This window comes from Oryctolagus cuniculus, chromosome 18 (assembly GCF_964237555.1).
Source record: "Oryctolagus cuniculus chromosome 18, mOryCun1.1, whole genome shotgun sequence".
NCBI classification, from domain to species: Eukaryota; Metazoa; Chordata; class Mammalia; order Lagomorpha; family Leporidae; genus Oryctolagus; species Oryctolagus cuniculus.
The window spans coordinates 10,865,258-10,884,451 of record NC_091449.1 but is presented as its reverse complement, the minus strand read 5'-3'; the positions used below and the strand labels follow the sequence as shown (position 1 = coordinate 10,884,451).

The following is a 19,194-nucleotide window of genomic DNA, read 5'->3' as shown; positions in this document are numbered from 1 at the left end:
GGCCACAGCAGAGAGCTGGATCAGAAGTGGAACAGCCGGGACTCGAACCAGCACCCATATAGGATGCCAGCTCTGCAGGTGGTGGCTTTATCTGTTACACCACAGCGCCGACCCCGACAGCATACACTTTAAATTGGGGTCTGCATTGTGGTGCAGCATGTTAAGCGGCTGCCTGCGACACTAGCATGCCATAGGAGAGCTGGTTCAAGTCCCGGCTGATCTACTTACGATCCAGCTCCCTGCTAATGAGCCTAGGAAAATAGTGGAAGATGGCCCAAGGGTTTGGACCCTGCCACCCACATGGGAGCCCTGGATAGAGTTCCAGGTTCCTGGCTTTGGCCTGACCCAGCTCTGGCCATTGCAGCTATTTGAGAGTAGATGGAAGATTTCTTTTTCTCTCTCTCTGCCTTTCAAATAGATAAATCATTAAATACGTGTGTATAATTTAAGTCAAAAATGGTTACAAAAGACAAATAAAGGCAATATGTATTGATAAAAAAAGCATCAATACATTAAAAAGATAAAGGAATTTAAATATATATCTATATTAACCAAGCAATGGAACCACAGACTATATGAGGAAGAATACAAAGAGCTTAAGAGATAAGTGGGTAGTGTCCTATCATAAGTGTTGGAGAATTCAATACTTAACTTTCAACAATGGTGGAAGAATCAACAGAGGCTCAGTATAACAGGGATTTGGACAAAAACACAAACTGTCAGACCTAACAGACGTGGTCAGAGCCCCCACTCCATCAGCGCAGGACACACACTCTCCTCCGACGCACACGGGGCTTCCCTCGGGGCCAGCACCTGCGGGCCACAGAGCGTCTCCGTGGACTCACAACACTGCAGGCAGCCAGTCGTCTCCCCCGGCCACGCGGAACAACACAGACGCCAGCACACGAGAAAAAGCTGGAAAAGGAGCAATTAGACAGCCGAGGAGCACAAGCAGCTTTCAAAAGAAATTAGAAAATACTCAAGACGATTTAGAGGGGGAAGCACAGCACCAGCAGGTAGGCAGCGAAGGTCCCCGGGGGGACTTTACAGCCGGAAATGTTGCATTGTAAAAGAAAGGTCTCAGATCGCTACCTGCAACTTACACTGTAAGGAACTAGAAGAGAAAGGGCAAATTAACTCAAAGAAAGGGAAGGGGAAGAAGTAAGAAATGTCAGCTCGAGGGTCAGTGGAATGTTCTAGTATGCCCCTGGCCCTTTGCTTGTAGGAGAGCGGGAATCCTCGGAGGTGCACATCGTGGGTAGTGCTCTGCGCTTCCACCAGGGGGCGCCAAACACACGGTTGTCTCAGCTCAATGTTGGAAACCCTGTGTGGTTACTGCTTAAATCCCTTCACCCATTCGGGAGTGGTTAGGTTGCAAAAAGGGTGCTAATGCAATTAATTTAGCCTGGTGTACTCCTCGCCCATCAGTGCAGGGAGAAGATGAGACAACAGAGCGTTGTCTCCAGTGACAGCCGAGGCAGAAATCAGAGTCCACCTCCTGCCCACTGCACGTGGCGTGCGTCTCACCTGGGCTCCTCCAGGCCACAACACAGGGAGCAGAGTGGAAGCAGCCAGAGGAGCAGCAAGTGCAGCCGAGGCCGCAGCAACGGCCCTCCCAGCGGTGACGTGGGTGTGGCTGTGGGCCCCTCCTGACCCTGCCTGCAGCCCCCTAAAGCCCGAGGGGGCCCTCGGTTGTTCACAGAAACCTGCAGGGAAGGAGGCACCAACCCCAGTGTCCGGGGTGGCAGGTGCACCTCTGCTCCACGCCAGGAAGGATCTGAGTGGTCACTTGGGACTGGAGGGTCCTGCCCCCACTGGGCAGGGTGGCCTGAAGCCCTAGGGTGCCCTGTGTGTGGGGTCAGGGTGGCAACTCCCCTAGGAAAGAACTGAGCAGCCTGGTATTTCAGGGATGTGCATGGTGTGTGTGTGGTGTGAGCCCCACCCCTGATGCAGAAATGAACAAGACAGTCACTCAGCCAGGTGTCCTGTCCCTGTCGCCCAGCAAGTGCAGAGAAGACATCGGAGCCGGCGCCGCGGCTCACTAGGCTAATCCTCAGCCTTGCGGCGCCGGCACACCAGGTTCTAGTCCCAGTCGGGGCGCCGGATTCTGTCCCAGTTGTCCCTCTTCCAGGCCAGCTCTCTGCTGTGGCCCGGGAGTGCAGTGGAGGATGGCCCAGGTGCTTGGGCCCTGCACCCCATGGGAGACCAGGAGAAGCACCTGGCTCCTGCCTTCAGATCAGCGCGGTGCGCCAGCCATGGCGGCCATTGGAGGGTGAACCAACGGCAAAGGAAGACCTTTCTCTCTGTCTCTCTCTCTCACTGTCCACTCTGCCTGTCAAAAAATTTTTAAAAAATCAGTATTTAGAAGAAATGTATTAGGATCCCCAGGACATCACTGGACACGTTCAGTGGCATTTTGTCAGTCCGCTGGGACGGTGTATACAAGCATGGAACTCTCCAGAAAGCGCTGAGCACAGTAACAGCAGGCTCTGCACCAGGGCGCACCAGGAGGTCCACGGGGAGTTCTCTGCACAGCGCTCCCCGGGTCACGGGGAGCCGAGAGAGAGCCAGGGTGGCCACAGCGTCCTCCCTGGGTCGTCCCTCCTCTCGGTCACCTCTCAGCTTCTCTGTCAATGACGGATCCATCAGGGCCGCACAGCTGTGGTCTTACAGCAGGCCCCAGAGCCCGGGGCGTTCCCAGACCCGCATTTCCAGGCTGTGTCGGCAGGGATTGGGCGATTGGGCGGCAGGCAGGTCTCTCTCCACCTTGGGAATGGGGCCTCAGCCCCCCCCCCCCATCCTGAGTCCAAAGCCCCTCCTCCCACCCTCCCTGTTGGGCCTGGCTCCTTCTTCCCACCGGGAAGAAACTGCAGAGTGGAGAATGAGAGGGGAAATGGGAGACACAGCAGAGGCAGAGGCGAGAGGTGGGGCCTGGAGACCCTAGGGGTGGGGCCCCGGGGAGCTGAATCTGAGCGCCAGGTGCCCACCCCACCCCGACCCCGGGCCGCCCATCACCCTCTCACTGCCCTGCCCCGCCCCTGAGCCTCTGAGACTGAGCCCTGGCTCCTGCACTTGAATCCAGTGTGGAGCCCACCCCCAAAGCTGAGCCAGAGCCCTCCGCCTCCCCTCCCCCCACTCCTGCCTTCAGCTCAGCTCTCAACAGAGCCCACTCCTGTCAGCCCCGGGCTGGAAGCAGGACCCAGCTCCCCCTCCCCACGGGGGGTAGGGGGCCCAGCCTCCTCCCACTCCAGGGACCCTGCCTGGCCCGGCCCCTCCCCTCCTCTGCCCAGGACTTAGGGGCTCACTCTTTCCCTGTGATGGAAGCAGCAAGATTTGCTCTGTGATAATTCTGTTTGTGAAGCAATTAGGAGATGCTAGGGCTCACCTGGGGTGGGGTCTCCTACCCAGAGGGAAGAGCTGGCTTCTGGGGGAGACCCCTGGGGGCCTGAGCTGAGTGGCATGGGGGAGGGGTGGTTCAGACATCCTGACACTGCCAGCCCGCCCCCTCCCCAGCAGAGCTGATCCTAGAGACCCTGAATCTATTCCTCCCAGAAAGGGAGTCAGAGCCCCCTGCCCCACCATGTCACGGCCTGTTTGCTGTGCTCTGTTATTACATTGATTTTCTTTTCTTTTTTAATTAATTATTTATTTATTTGAAAATCAGAGTTAAACAGGGAGAGAAGGAGAGGCAATGAGAGAGGTCTTCCATCTGCTGGATCACTCCCCCCAGATGGCTGCAACCGCAGGAGCTGGACCAATCCAAAGCCAGAAGCCAGGAGCTTCTTCCAGGTCTCCCACGTGGTGCAGGGGCCCAAGCACTTGGTCCATCTTCTACTGCTTTCTCAGGCCACAGCAGAGAGCTGGATCAGAAGAGGAGCAGCCTGAACTAGCACTGGCGCCCATATCGGATGCCGGCACTGCAGGCAACGGCTTTGCCTGCTACGCCACAGCGCTGGCCCCACTAAATCGATTCTCATTGGCTTCCAGAATGCCATAAGCCAGCACTTTCCGGGTTCATTTCAAGCAAATCCGTTTGGAGGCAAATAATTCCTATTGGGAGGGTCTCAACCCCCCCCTCACCACACTGGGCAGTCGATGACAAGTGGACAGGGCGGCCCTGGGCGTGGGAGGGGCTGGGCGGTCTGCACAGGTCCAGGAGAGAGAGGCCTGGGGCCTGGAGAGGGTGTGGGGCATCAGACAGGGGCGGGACCAGCGTCCCCGGCCTCGCGCTGGCGGGCGGGCGGGCGGGGGGCGCTGAGGTGGGTCGCGATGGTTTCCTCGCTCTCGCTCAGTCTCCTCAAAGGCCTCCGAATCCGTCCCCAGGACCCAGAGCTGGCGACTTGTCTCTCCCAGCGCGAGCGACCCCTCTCTGGTCCACCCCGCGCCCCTCGCCCCTCAGGCTGTGGAGGACGCATGGGCCCCGCCCCCTCCACCTGAGGACGCAGGTGAGGCGCTGGCTCCGCGCTGAAGCCCCTACCCTGCCCCCTACCACCCCCTCCGCTTTGGCGAAGTCGAAGTGGAGGGAAGAATCGCGCCTGAGATTTTTTTTTTTTTTTTTTTTTTTTTATTTCGCGAACCCAGGAGACCCGGCTGTTGGTGCCAAAATGCGCGCTTGCCAGGAACAAGCAGCCCCGGGTCATAGTTCAGGACCCTCCCCAACGCCCCAGCGCCCCTGATCACGACATAAAGGAGGCAACCTTTAGAGAGTGCCTGTGCTTTATTCCCGGGGCTGGAGGAGAGGGACTGGGCCGGCTGCACCTTGTGCGTGTGGACATTGGCCTGGGGGCTGGCGTCAGGTCAGGGCTCCTCGGGGCTCCTGGTCGGTGACACCCCCATTGCCTCTCCTAGGAAGGTGCAGGCTGAGGTCCGAGGAGACCCAATGAGGAGGGAGTTAGCTGACTCGCGAGCGGATGCTGCAGAGAGAGACAGGAGTGAGCAGGACAGGGTCGCAGACACAGGGTGGGCAGAACAGGTGCAGAGGAGTGGGGGAGAGAGATGGAGGAGGGGGACCCTCGGAGAGAAACAGGAGCAGAGAAGAAAGAAGTATGGGGGAGGGGGGTGAACAGAGGCCCCGGGGTTCATGGAGGGTTAGACTCCATGATGGACAGGACAGGCACGGGCCCTCCCCGCTGCTGGGCAGCCCTCACCCCGTGGGGTCCAGGCCCTCACCTGTGACACAGCCGGTCCCCAGGGCCCGCGGCCGCCGAGCAGTCCTGGTCTCTGAGTTTCACCGTCAGTGACAAGGGGCAGCACTGCTCGAAGCACACCCTGTAGGTGCAGTTGCCGCACCCGTGCGTCCTGGCCAGGGGCACCACGGCCTGGTCATGGCAGCAGTAGTGTGCCGGGTCGTAGAACTCGTCCCCGCACCTCCCATACAGCTCACACACTATCCGGCGAGCCCCCATGGGGGATACTGCGGAAGACAGAGCAGGTGTGGCCCGGGGCAGCAGGGGGGCAGCTTGGTCCCAGCCTGAGGTCCTCTAGGAATCCCCCCAACCCCGCCAGCATCCCTGCCCCTCCCGGCTCACCTGGGGCCCCTTGGGAGCAGAGGACCATGAGGAGGCAGAGGGCGGCTGAGACAGCTGTGGAGGGCAGAGGGCGGGATGGGGGATGGCAGCCTGGGCCGGCCTCCTGAGCCCAGCCTGAGGCCGGGGACTGAGGCTCGGGGAAGCCTTAGAGGCAGACCCAGGGTGGGGTCCAGACTCCCTGTGGTCCAGGGTCTTGTACAGCACAAGAAGGGCTAAGAGCTTTGGGCAGGAGGGGAGCACTGGGAGGAAGAGGCTGGAGAGACGGGGGTGCAGCTAGAGGGGCTGCGTGGGCATTGGGGTGAGGGTGGGAAGCAGGATGGGGTGGGGTCTTTTCAGGGGCTGTGGCTCAGGCAGTGCTGTGCTGGAGTCGCCTGTGAGGGCAGGCAGGGCTTGGGATGCAGGGGCCTGGGAGAAGGCTGGGAGGAGGGGGTCAGCTGGGCCCAGGACCCTGTCTCCTTACCCAGGGTGCAGCAGCGGGGACTCATGGCTCAGAGCGGCTGCCGTGGAGTCGGGGGTGACCTGTGCATCTCAGCAGGTCCTTTTATCCACAGATCAGCTGGTGACGTCACTGGATCTCAGCCCCGCTGCTCAACATGTAGAGACTTGTGGGGCCCTGGGGCAGATCTTGTGGCTGAACAGCGAGAGTGGAGAGAGGACCAGTGTTTTTCCATCACTTGCCCCAAAGGCCTCCCTCTCCCTCCCGGAACTGCATTGGCTGCCTTGGCCAACAGCAGGGCAGGTGGTTCCCCGTCCACTCACCCTGAGACAGCCCAACAACTCACCCCCCCCCCATCCCATTCGGTCTTTGCATTTCCCCACTTCCTGTGCCAGGCTGCAGATTCCTGACATCTTCCCAAAGGGGCCTCTCCACTCCCCTCTGACTTCACAGCCCAAGCCCCTGTGGCATTCAGGACAAAGAAACCGTGCTGAGCCGGCGCCGTGGCTCAATAGGCTAATCCTCCACCTTGCGGCGCCGGCACACCGGGTTCTAGTCCCGGTCGGGGCGCTGGATTCTGTCCCGGTTGCCCCTCTTCCAGGCCAGCTCTCTGCTATGGCCAGGGAGTGCAGTGGAGGATGGCCCAGGTGCTTGGGCCCTGCACCCCATGGGAGACCAGGAAAAGCACCTGGATCCTGGCTCCTGCCATCGGATCAGCGCGGTGCGCTGGCTGCAGCGGCGGCCATTGGAGGGTGATCCAACGGCAAAGGAAGACCTTTCTCTCTCTGTCTCTCTCTCTCACTGTCCACTCTGCCTGTCAAAAATAAAATAAAAAAAAAAAAAAAAAAAGAAACCGTGCTGAGTTCTGTACCACTGGGAATCCCAGGTAGCACAAGGCTGGGCCAGGCAGGGGGTCCTGTCGAAGTTTGCTTGGGTAGCTCAGGAGACTGGAGTGGGGACAGACCTGGGCACACCCCGGGGCCTCAGAATCCACCACGGTTCTTCCCATGTGGTTCCTGTCCCTTCACTAATGCCCATCGGATGAGGAGCGCTTGTCCATTTAGTCTGCAGTGCCCGGCTTTGCTGAGGTTGTGCAGGCTACTCCAAGGCCGTGTCTTCATGATGCTTGAGGCACAGAAGAGACACACAGGCAGGGACAGAAAGGGAAAGTAAAGAGTCGTCGCTTGGTAATCCTGCTCCATGTCATTATTGTCGTACATCTGTCGGTCAGGGTCCGCGGGAGAGAGGCCACAACCAGATGCAATGCTTTCACAGGTTCTCCCAGCGCACAGGGTGCCTCCCAGCTCCTCTCCAACCCACCTGCCCCTGGAGACCCCCTTCCCCGTGCCGCGGCTCATACAGCAGGCCCTCAACACCCAGACTCCAGCCCCGCCCGTCTGGAGCCCAAGCCCAGCCTCAGGCTGCTCTGGGACCTGCATCCATTCCAGTCGCGAATAAGCAGAGGGACCAACGGAGCAGGAACAGAGCTGGGCCATCCTGGGATGAGGGAGCCACTCAAGGGTCCAGACTCAGCAGGAAGCCAGGTTCAGGAGCACACTGGGTGGTCATTTCTGGGGGTATCCATGTCTGAGCTCCAGTGGTCCCAGGTGGAGGCACAGGTGTCCCCAGCCAGACGCAGGGATGGCAGTGGAGGCTGGCACTACTCCCAAGTGCCAGGACTGTCACTCAGATTCCACCATGTCCATGATCCTCTGACAGCACCCTCTGTGCCCCCTGCAGGACACGGCACCTGCTCTGTGCCATGCACAGGTGCAGGGGGATCCCTTTGGTCTCTCCTGCACCTGCCACCTGCCCTGCCCAACAGGGGACAGTGCTGTGGAGCAAGCACAGAGGCACTGGCTCCCTGGCTCTGAGCTGATCTCTGGGGCTGGGGGATGGCCAGCTCTATGTCCACACAAACCTGCGTCAGGCCAGGTTCTGCCAGGCCATGGCTGGGTGACCCTGGGGAGGTGACTTTGCCTCGCTGAGCCCTGGGTTCCTTCCTGCTAAGTGTAGAGGGCCTGCCCAGGTGATGCGTTGTCAGCAGGACTGACAGACATCATGTGTCTCAGGGCCTGGCCACGGAAGGTCACCGAGGACCACCACACGCCCAGGACTGGACCCTCTGGCAACAAGGACACCCGGCCAGTGGAGGGCGAGAGAGACGGTGGTGCTGGCTGGAAAACAGCAGAGCAGACGATGGCGCCTCCTGCACTGAGGGCTGAGCTGTGTCACCTGTGACAACCCTGGAGGAACCTGAGGCTGGTGATGATGTCATCGCTATTTTTCCCACAGCGAGTCACAGCCAGCGCTCCTGCACTGGGGATTCTAGAAGGTTCCACCATCCTCCTCCTCGGCCAAGAGCCAAGACACAGCTGCCCTGTCACGTCTTCCCAAGAAGGTTCCGGTTCTCAGGTTCTTGTTCCAGCATTTTTAGAGTTCTGGACTGGGGCCATGGGACAGGACCTGCTGTCTCCACCGGGGCTGGGGAGGCCGGGCCTGACTGGAACCTGGGTGAGGCAGAGGCCCCGTGACCCGGGCAGGCTCCTGGCCGCCCTGCTGTGGAGGAGCCCGACCACACTGCAGACCCTGTATTCTGCTGTCTCGGGGCTGCTAGGGCAGACCAGGCTCAGTCCCTGCTGCTGCGGGCAGGGGCTCTGGGCTGGGGTGCGGGAGGGCGGCAGGCACAGCCCAGGCCTCCGTGGACACTGACAGCCCAGACTCAGTGTCATGAGGCTTTGGGGTCAGAGAGCCCTGGGTCACATCCTGTCCCTGCCCCTTTTCACATAGCTAAAACGCTGCCCACACACTGCCCACTTCCTCCCCCAGTACCTCGAGCCCCTGCCCAATCCTGCCCGCTCTGGGGTCACTCTCTGGGGACAGGTCTGCCTTGCACATGGGCTCCGGCTCTGAGACCAGGCCCCGGGCTGTGCTGGCTGCCGTGGACTCTCAGGTCTTGGTCCCTGGCTGTCCCAGGAGTGAAGAAGGCCCTGTATTCCCAGATGGTCAATGTGAGATCCTGACCTCAGATGGCCCTGGGTTTAATCCTCCATCTCTGGATGCCACCTAGACCCTGGCCGAGGTCCCACTACTGGTCAGTGTCTCAGGCTGCACTAGCCCAGGTCTCCTGAGCTGCCACCCAGGGGCCTCCCAAAGCCTTGCTGGAGAGCCCTGCTCACAGACACCCCTGGAGGAGACCCAGGGAGGAGGTCCCGGGCTCCTGGGTGGGGCTGGCAGAGCCAGGCTCCTGGGTGTGAATCTGGGTCAATGCAGACTCTGCCTGCTCCTACCTGCTCACCCTTCCCCCAGGAGGAAGCAGGAGTCCCCCTCCTGGTGGTGGGGCAGTTCTCTCCACCTGCCCCAGCGAGCCCCGCCCAGGGCCCAGGGAAGAATGTGCTGGGGAATGTCAGGTATGCAGCAGGAGGGGGAGGGCTCCCCAGGCCCAGGAGTGCCCTCCCCTCTGGCTGCCCAGGAGGAGGCCTTGTCAGTGTTTGCTCAGGCTCAAGGTCAGCATTTCAGGGACTGAAGAGCCTGCTGCCTGTGGAGCCTGGTGGTCAGGCTGGACCCCTGCCCTGGTTGTGTCCTCATAACGTGGTGAGGAAGGACCCCATGTCCCAGAGGGGCTGTGTCTCCAGGAACGAGGCCAGCGCAACCTGCTGGGCTGTGACCAAGGACCCAGAGGCCACTGCTGCAGCCCCAGTGTTTTCTCAGCAGGTCAGGGCTGGTGGGGGTGAGCTGTGGAGACCCCGGTGTCCCCACGACTGTGCTGCCCAGAGCGGCAGAAGCACCCAGGACCCCAGCTGCAGGTCAGCTGACTCCCCGTCCTCTTCCTCATCTCAGCCCTAAGTCTCCCTATCATCCCATCCCCCTCATCACTGGGAATGCGGCTAGGGCTGAGGTCAGACTCCTGTCAGTCCTGACAGCTCCCGCCCAGCTCCTATCTCCCCTCTCTGTGTCTTTGCTGTTGGGGCCGACACTTGGGAGTCAGGGGTGGCTGCGGATTTGATCATCACCGAGATTCAATGGAACCTGATCATGACGGTCAGCACCAGGGGCGTGGACAGCTCCTCTGCTCTGACCTCCACCCTCCCCACCGCATGTCAGAAGGTTTAACCTTACCATTGTGTGTGTGTGCATGAGTGTATGTGTGTCTGTCTCTGTGTGCATGTGTCTCTCTGTGTGTGTGCATGTGTGTGACTGTGTGTGTTATAATACTCACATAAAGTTCACTATTTTAGGGGTGTGTTTGGCCTAGAGCCCAGGGTGCCACTTGAGCTGCCCGCATCCCATAGCAGAGTACCTGGGTTCCATCCTCAGCTCTGCTCTCATTTCTAGCTTCCTGGGAATGTGTGCACCCTGGGAGGCAGCAGGTGACGGCTCTAATACTTGGGTCCCTGCCACCCACATGGGAGACCTGCACTGAGCTCTTGTAGTCTGGCTTCGGCCTGGCCCAGCCCTGACTGTTGCACACATTTAGGGAGTGAACTGGTGGATGGAAGATCATTGTCTCTCTCTCTCTCTCTCTCTCTCTCTCTCTGTGTTCTCTCTTTCTGCTTTTCAAATAAAATGAATAAAAGTTTACCCATATAGGAGCCCGTGTGAGTCCCAGCTGCTCCAATTCTGATCTAGCTTCCTGCTAAGTGCCTGGGAAAGCAGCAGAAGATGTCCCCAAAGGCTTGGGTCCCTGCATGCATGTGGGAGACCCAGATGAAGCCCCTGGGAGAAATATCCATGCAATCCAGGCCTCGGTGCCTGGGCAGCAGGTGGAGGAGCCCCAGGCCCCACTGTGACCCTTGTTTCAATCTGGAGAGGAGTGGGTGCAGAGTCCTCCAGTCCACCAGGGGGCATCACCTCCTTTTCTGGGTCTCCCTCCTGCACCAGCTCCGCTCTTCACTCCCTCTGCCTGGGGCCAATTACCCACACCTGGTGGGGATGCAGGACCTTCTCTCCCCTAGGAACTCCTTTTTAAAGATTTTTTAAAGTAGAAAGGCAGAGTTATAGGCAGCAGGAGGGGGAGGAGAGAGAGAGAGAGAGAGAGAGAGAGAGAGAGAGAGAGAGAGAGAGAGAGGAAGAATCTTCCACCTGCTGGTTCATTCCCCAAATAGCCCCAATGGCTGTGAACTGGAGTTTGGAATTCCATCCGGGTCTCCCACATGGGTGGCAGAAACTCAAGCACTCGGGCCATCATCAGCTACCTTTCTGGAACAATAGCAGGGAACTGGATCAGAAGCAAAGCCGCTGAGACTTGAACCTGTGCTCCAGTGTGGGCTGCCAGGCAGGGGGTGGGGGCTTAACTCACCATGCCCTTGTTGCGACCACCAGCCCCACTGATGTGTCTGCAGGACCACCCAGCCGGCCTCCTGTGCCACCCTCGGGTTTGCCCTGCTGCGTTTTCATTGCCACACTCGTGAGGTCCAGTCCTCCCTCTGCTGTGATGCGGGCTGCATGGGAATGGTTTGTCCACGGCTTTACCAAGGCCGATGCCAGAGACGGAGGCAGGGCCCCAGGCTGGGAACTCCTTGCTGTTGCATCTAGATAATGTGGAGACGCTGGGCGTGGGAGCCAGGGGCCTGCGCCCCTGCACAAGACCCCATCCTCCGGGCGGGGCAGGCAGCCGGACTGCCAGGTGCGGCCAAAGAAGCAGCGACTGCGGGTCCTGGGCTGTCGGGTCGGTGGCCGGGGCTTGTCGGATGAGCCTGATGGCGTGTGGCGGCTGCACGGGGCTGTGAGCCCGTTCTGCCGGGGTCACCACTCAGCTCAGCACAGCACCTGGCCTCATCACCAGCACCCAAATGACCACGACAGCAGGGCTTCCCTGCTGTTTCGCTTCCACGGCCCCTACACGCATCAACTTCTCTGGGAAGATGAGCATGGGACTGGGCTCAGCCCGCAGCCACAGGTTTCCTTAAAGAGGGAAATGAGCCCACCCACCACCCCCACAACACCTCGGAGACCAGCGCAGGACTTCCTGCTTCCCTCAGGGCCACCCTGAGCGCCCTTCCAAGGCTGCACTGCGGGAATGGGCGCTCATGAGGCACCCGAGCAGGGAGCCATGGACCTCTCTCTCAGGGAGGGGCTCCTTGCTGGGTTCCCCTGTAGCTCAGAACACTGCATTCTACCCTGAGAGTCCAGAAAGGAGAGGACAAAACTGGGCTGCCCAGGTCCCTCCAAGTCCCCTCCTCCAGGAAGCCCTCCCTGGTGCCCTAAGCCCCTGCCCCGGCCCCGCCCACTCCAGGTCTCCACTGGGAAGAGAAGCAGGCCTGGCACTAAGTGCACTGTGGCCCAGCGTCAATGAACACAGAGTCCAACTCCAGGCATGAGCAGGGAGTGGATGGTTGACAGGCCTGGCTCCGCGTGTGCTGACTCAACCCTGCCTGCCCTGACACAGCGGCTGCACCTCCCGGGCTCCCTGGGAAGCTGGGGAACATCTGGGCCCTGGGCATGGCCCCTCCCCTGCTCACCCAACCCCGTGCAGAGCTGCAGGGACCCAGGCACCAGGAGCTCCAGGGCCCCCGCAGGAGAGGGCGGGGCGGGGCGGGGCGGGGCTCAGAGCCTTCTCAGTGCTGGGTTCCTGCCCTGAGGCTGCAGTTCCCAGCAAAGTTAGCTATGAGGTCATCAGGAGACACACACAGCAGAAGCAGGCAGAGGTACATGGGCCCAGCGTGCCCTGGCGGCCTCGGAGCCTCCCGCCCCCTGGGAGCCTGGTCCTGGCGGCCTCCCTCAGCCCCCCCGCCCCCTGGGAGCGTGGTCCAGCACCGCGGAGACCCCGCTGTCCCCTGGCTGAGTCTGGTGGGGTGCAGGGGGTGCGGGTTTTGCCCAGAAGTCCCAGAGACGAATAAAGTCGGAGAAGGACCCTGGCTCTGGCGTCCGCGGGGGCTTCCCGAGCGCAAGGCCTGGTTTTCTGTTTTTCGTTTCCCGTCCCCCGTGTGCGGGATGAGAGCAGGGACTCCCCCAGGGCGGGCTCTGGGCCAGGAATGAGCACCTGCCCTGGGTCCACGCACCCGGCGCTGAGTGCGCGCGTGCGCTCCCACCACTGACCACCAGGGGGAGCCGGGATCGGGATTGAGGACAGCGGGGCCCTGACGGTGGGCATCAGAGTCCCAGTCCTGTGTGTGAGTGTGTGTGAGCGAGGCCCGCAGTGTCCTCAGAGGTCGCCCAGTTGGCTGTTCATTCAGACTGGGATTTCCCCACGTGTGGACACAGCCGCAACGGTGCCTTTCCCCTGAGTGACAGCAGCCAGGGTTGTTGATGGACAGCCCCTGAGTTCTGGGTCCTGGGCTGGTCCTGGCAGGCCAGGGAGCTGATGGAGACCAGGGACACGGCATCCACCCACACACATCAGTGACTCTGTCCTACTAAAAAGATCCCACACAGCGCTCACAATTAGAGCCCTACAAAGAAAACAAAGTCATTGCCAATGCATTTTACAAGGAAATGCCAGAATCAAGTGCAGGGTAGGGAAGTGGTTCAGGGCAGGGTAAGCAAGGAACACACCTTTGTGACCTCTCCTTGGACAGCTAATGTCACTGAGAGTGCGATACCCCCAACGCAACCCACAGACCCAGCACGGCCCCTCCGGGAGCCCCACACCCTTGCTTTGTGCAGCAGTGTCTCCGCTGATTTCCAGATCCATGAGGAATATCGCGAACCCTGCATGGACTGAAACTGCTTGAAAGCCACAAGGAACGGCCGCTTTGCACCACGGGGAGGGTGAGGCTTCAAAACTGGGGCTGGGGGACGTGGGACGGAGCTGGTCAGGAAGCGGAGAAGCCACAAGCCTTGTGCCTTGTTGCCGGGAGTGTGTGATGGTGCAGTCCCTGTTGGAGACAGGTGGTTCCCCCTTAGACAGACATCACCTGAGCAGGCCCTGCTCCCGCAGCGTGTGCCCCCAGAGAGCGGAAAACAGGTGCTCAAAGAAACGCTGGTGGTCAGAGTCGCATCAGCCACAATGTCCACAATGCAAACACCGCCGGTGGCCACCAACTGCCGACCGGAAGGCAGAAGATGCGACATCCATGTGAGGGAATGTCATGAGGAGGAATGAAGCCCAATGGAGGCCACCGCGGGGATGAACCCTGAGAACACAGACCCGGTGTTGACTGCAGATCCAGACACAAGGCACCTTGTGAGGTGTCGTTCTGTGGCTGTGTTTTATCACACACACACACATTCGCACATGCACACAGAAACACAACTCACACATGCACACACAGATACACACACAGCTACCCACACGCATGCACACATGCATACCGACTCATGCACACACACACTCACATATATACACACAGACACAGACATGCACACACATGCATACACATAAACACAGACATACGCACACACACATACATGCATATAGACGAACACTCGCACACAGACACAAAGTCACATACATGCACACACATATATACACAAAGACACACAGATAAGACACACACAGAGGCACACACTGACAAGTACACACACATAAACACACAGAGAAACATACAGACCCATAAAGACAAATTAAGTAAAATCCTGGGACATGAGGAGCAGGCGGAGCAGAGGAGCTGTCCACGCCCCTGGTGCTGACCGACTTGTTCAGGTTCAAGAAGGGAAAGCCCTGCACCACCCTGGGCACTGAAGTAGTTCCCTTCTCAGTGACGATCAAATCCGCAGCCGCCCGTGACTCCCAAGTGTCGGCCCCGACAGCAAAGCCACAGAGAGGGGAGACAAGAGCTGGGCGGGAGCTGTCAGGACTGACAGGAGTCTGATCTGAGCCTGGGCTGCCCTCATGGGGGATGGGAGGGGGGTGAGATTGAGACTGAAGTCTGAAGATGGCAGGGCGATGACGTGGCTGGGGTGAGGCAGGAGACAGGGTTGTGATGAGGAGGGGAGAGGGAGCCCTGGGGGTGTGCAGGATGGGGTGGGTGGCACTTGGCACCCTGCCCACACCCGTCAGGGCCTCCCTGTCTACAGAGGCTGGAAGCCTAGGACACCCCTACCAGGGCTATTGAAGCTGGGGTCCTAGGTGCTTCTGCCGCTCTGGGCAGCACAGTCATGGGGACACCGGGGTCTCCACAGCTCACCCCCACCAGCCCTGACCTGCTGAGAAGACACTGGGGCTGCAGCAGTGGCCTCTGGGTCCTGGGTCACAGCCCAGCAGGTTGTGCTGGCCTCGTTCCTGGAGACACAGCCCCTCTGGGACATGGGGTCCTTCCTCACCACATTATGAGGACACAACCAGGGCAGGGGTCCAGCCTGACCACCAGGCTCCACAGGCAGCAGGCTCTTCAGTCCCTGAAATGCTGACCTTGAGCCTGAGCAAACACTGACAAGGCCTCCTCCTGGGCAGCCAGAGGGGAGGGCACTCCTGGGCCTGGGGAGCCCTCCCCCTCCTGCTGCATACCTGACATTCCCCAGCACATTCTTCCCTGGGCCCTGGGCGGGGCTCGCTGGGGCAGGTGGAGAGAACTGCCCCACCACCAGGAGGGGGACTCCTGCTGCCTCCTGGGGGAAGGGTGAGCAGGTAGGAGCAGGCAGAGTCTGCATTGACCCAGATTCACACCCAGGAGCCTGGCTCTGCCAGCCCCACCCAGGAGACCGAGGACCTCCTCCCTGGGTCTCCTCCAGGGGTGTCTGTGAGCAGGGCTCTCCTGCAAGGCTTTGGGAGGCCCCTGGGCTCCAGTGCAGCCCGAGACACTGACCAGCAGTGGGACCTCGGCCAGGGTCTAGGTGGCATCCAGAGATGGAGGATTAAACCCAGGGCCATATAAGGTCAGGATCTCACATTGACCATCTGGGAATACAGGGCCTTCTTCACTCCTGGGACAGCCAGGGACCAAGACCTGAGAGTCCATGGCAGCTAGCACAGCCCGGGGCCTGGTCTTGTTACCGGAGAAACTGCAGGGTTCTTGTCTTCGCGCAAGAAAGAGTTCAGATATAAGACAGAGAGTAGTGGGAGGTAAAATAGCAAGGTTTATTAGGGAAGGGACATCCGTAAGGATGGATGGGCACCTCTCCAGACAGGACCTGAGAGATAGTGCACAGTCGCTCGGACTGGGTGGGGGGGGGCAGGTTACATGGTTGAGTAGAGAGAGTACACCTGGCGAGACCAGGTGGGCGGCTCAGCAGAGAGGCAGAGGGCTGAGCGCACAGTCCAGTTGAGGCCGAGGGTTTTTAAGGAGATAGGTCTTGCTTCCCCACCTCTGCTCCTCTTGGAACAAAGGGCTTTTTGGATGTAAATAGAAAAACTTCTATTTGAGTTTTCCCCTGAAGGTATCAGACAGGAGGAAGCCTAGCTGGCACCATTCTGGGTTCAGAGGAAGGGTGAGCAAGACCCCTGGAGAACAGGGATTCGGAGAAGCAGGGTGTTTGAAGTGCAGATACTGGACTGCACCTGGGAGACTGTGGAAGGTTTGTCAGGCAGAAGTGGGGGGGATCTCCACCTGGCAGGTCATCAGGTAGAAGGGGGCAGGGCAGGACGCGAATACCGGGCTGCCCCTGAAACATTGTCAGGATGACTTTGAGATGCAGAAGCATATGCTGGACATAGATGTCTTCTATTTAGGCCTTTATGTCACACACACATAAGCTCATAACTGACTTCCTACCTAACAACAGTCTCAGAGCTGGAGCCCGTGTGCAAGGCAGACCTGTCCCCAGAGAGTGACCCCAGAGCAGGCAGGATCGGGCAGGGGCTCGAGGTGCTGGGGGAGGAAGTGGGCAGTGTGTGGGCAGCGTTTTAGCCATGTGAAAAGGGGCAGGGACAGGATGTGACCCAGGGCTCTCTGACCCCAAAGCCTCATGACACTGAGTCTGGGCTGTCAGCGTCCACGGAGGCCTGGGCTGTGCCTGCCGCCCTCCCGCACCCCAGCCCAGAGCCCCTGCCCGCAGCAGCGGGGACTGAGCCTGGTCTGCCCCAGCAGCCCTGAGACAGCAGAATGCAGGGTCTGCAGTGTGGTCGGGCTCCTCCACAGCAGGGCGGCCAGGAGCCCTCACAGGTCACGGGGCCTCTGCCTCACCCAGGTTCCAGTCAGGCCCGCCTCCCCAACCCCGGGGGAGACAGCATGTCCTGTCCCATGGCCCCAGTCCAGAACTCTAAAAATGCTGGAACGAGAACCTGAGAACCGGAACTTCTTGGGAAGACGTGACAGGGCAGCTGTGTCTTGGCTCTTGGCCGAGGAGGAGGATGGTGGAACCTTCTAGAATCCCCAGTGCAGGAGCGCTGGCTGTGACTCGCTGTGGGAAAAATAGCGATGACATCATCACCAGCCTCAGGTTCCTCCAGGGTTGTCACAGGTGACACAGCTCAGCCCTCAGTGCAGGAGGCGCCATCGTCTGCTCTGCTGTTTTCCAGCCAGCACCACCGTCTCTCTCGTCCTCCACTGGCCGGGTGTCCTTGTTACCAGAGGGTCCAGTCCTGGGCATGTGGTGGTCCTCGGTGACCTTCCGTGGCCAGGCCCTGAGACACATGATGTCTGTCAGTCCTGCTGACAACGCATCACCTGGGCAGGCTCCACTCCACTTAGCGGGAAGGAACCCAGGGCTCAGCGAGGCAAAGTCACCTCCCCAGGGTCACCCAGCCATGGCCTGGCAGAACCTGGCCTGATGCAGGACTGTGTGGGCATAGAGCTGGCCGTCCCCCAGCCCCAGAGATCAGCTCAGAGCCAGGGAGCCAGTGCCTCTGTGCTTGCTCCACAGCACTGTCCCCTGTTGGGCAGGGCAGGTGGCAGGTGCAGGAGAGACCAAAGGGATCCCCCTGCACCTGTGCATGGCACAGAGCAGGTGCCGTGTCCTGCAGGGGGCACAGAGGGTGCTCTCAGACTTCCGGGGTGGAGAACCTTACCTCGGGGCAGCAGTGTCAGCCTCCACGGCCCCTCCCGGGCAGGGCTGAGAAACCCAGGTCAGCACCAGGTCCCTGCAGGAAACCTCCCCATGTGGGTCTCAGCCTCGCTTTGGCTGCTGTTCCCACTGCTGCCGCTGGGTAGCGGTGCAGGCCAGCGGGGATCCTCCGACCACGCAGGTACTGGACCCCGAGACCCCGTGGCTGGAGCAGTCTGTGAGCTGGCAGTGTGCAGGTGGAGCTGAGAGCCCCTGCCCCACCCAACCCGTAGGGAGGTGCCTCTGTGACGCCTGGGAGACCCCTCCCCTGCACCATAATGTCCTGCATCCCTGCCATTCTTCCTGAAACCCAGAACTCCCACCAAACCCCTGCCTGCGGCCGGGTGCTGCAGCCAGGGGGCGGACGCGTCTCATTTGGTGCTGGTGAGGAGGGGAAGTCCCGAGGTTCCCGCCCTGTGTTCCCCGGCCCAGGAGTGCGGATCTCCCAGCTCCATCTGGAGGCCCCGGAAGCCTCACCAGGACTGGCCCAGAAGTACCTGAGCCCAAGGCCTGCTCACCCTTCCTAGGCTGTGTGGGCCAGGGTATGTGCAGGTCGCTGAGCTGGGCAACCCGCAGTGGGCCTTGTCCAGTGTCTGCCTTGCGTGGAGGGGACCAGCTGGCTGAGCGCTCATTTCCCATGAGCATCCTCTGGCCCGGGGTCCCCAGTAGCAGGGGACATGGCTGTGACTGATGTGGCTGGCCCCGATTCCTGCCCCGCTGAGCTCTAGGTCCAGCGGAGGTGGAAGACTTGCCCCGAGACAGCGACCACCCAGCGTGGACAGCGTAGGCGGGGAGGATGGTGAGGCAGCTGCAGGGGCAGAGGCAGCGCTGTGCGTGGGCCAGGAGCCCGCTCCCTTCCTGTGATCCTTAACCGTGGCCGTGACTCCACAGGAGGCGTCGGAGTGGTGACGACATCTGCCACAAGCAAGGTTAATTTCACAATGGCTGACAAGCTTCCGTGCTGTGAGCACTTGTCCACTTTCCAACTATTCCAGTCTGATTTTAAAAATACCCACTGGGACACACCCACCGGCGAGTGTCCTGACACACCTGCTCCATCCTGTGGCTGTCAAGAAGGGGTGGGGGAAGGCAGGGAGAGATAGGGGCTGGGCGGTGCCTGTGGCCTACAACCCAGCCCCGGGCTCAGACTGGACCTACAGCACCCTGGGGACTGCACGGCCATCTCTGCCCCCGCAGCCTCCCCCCGGGCTCCTGCCTCCGGTCAACCTTCGGGTGCACCTGCTTCATAACAGGAGGTCCGGGATGTTCCACAAACACTGTGAGAAGCACAGAGTGCTGCCTGACTAGGTCTTGCATGAGGAGTGTGACGTCCTTCTCTCTCCCAGCGACGTGACATCGTGGGGCTGC

At 60.3% G+C, this 19,194-nt stretch overlaps 1 protein-coding gene across 2 annotated transcripts; it reads right to left on the bottom strand.

Annotated features, from left to right (window-relative positions):
• Positions 1-4,566: 4,566 nt before the first annotated feature.
• Positions 4,567-6,168, bottom strand: LOC100358922 (insulin growth factor-like family member 1). 2 transcript variants are annotated; one of them, XM_002723591.5, is made up of 4 exons: positions 5,989-6,160; positions 5,529-5,582; positions 5,170-5,413; positions 4,567-4,913 (listed from the first exon to the last, which is right to left on the bottom strand). In XM_002723591.5, the coding sequence occupies exons 1-4, from the start codon at positions 6,011-6,013 to the stop codon at positions 4,892-4,894; spliced, it is 345 nt and encodes a 114-aa protein (XP_002723637.2). In that variant the 5' UTR covers positions 6,014-6,160; the 3' UTR covers positions 4,567-4,891. The 2 variants fall into 2 exon arrangements, with proteins under 2 accessions (XP_002723637.2, XP_051693384.2); XM_051837424.2 differs by lacking the exon at positions 5,529-5,582 and having other exon boundaries at positions 5,989-6,168.
• Between the last annotated feature and the right edge of the window lie 13,026 nt (positions 6,169-19,194).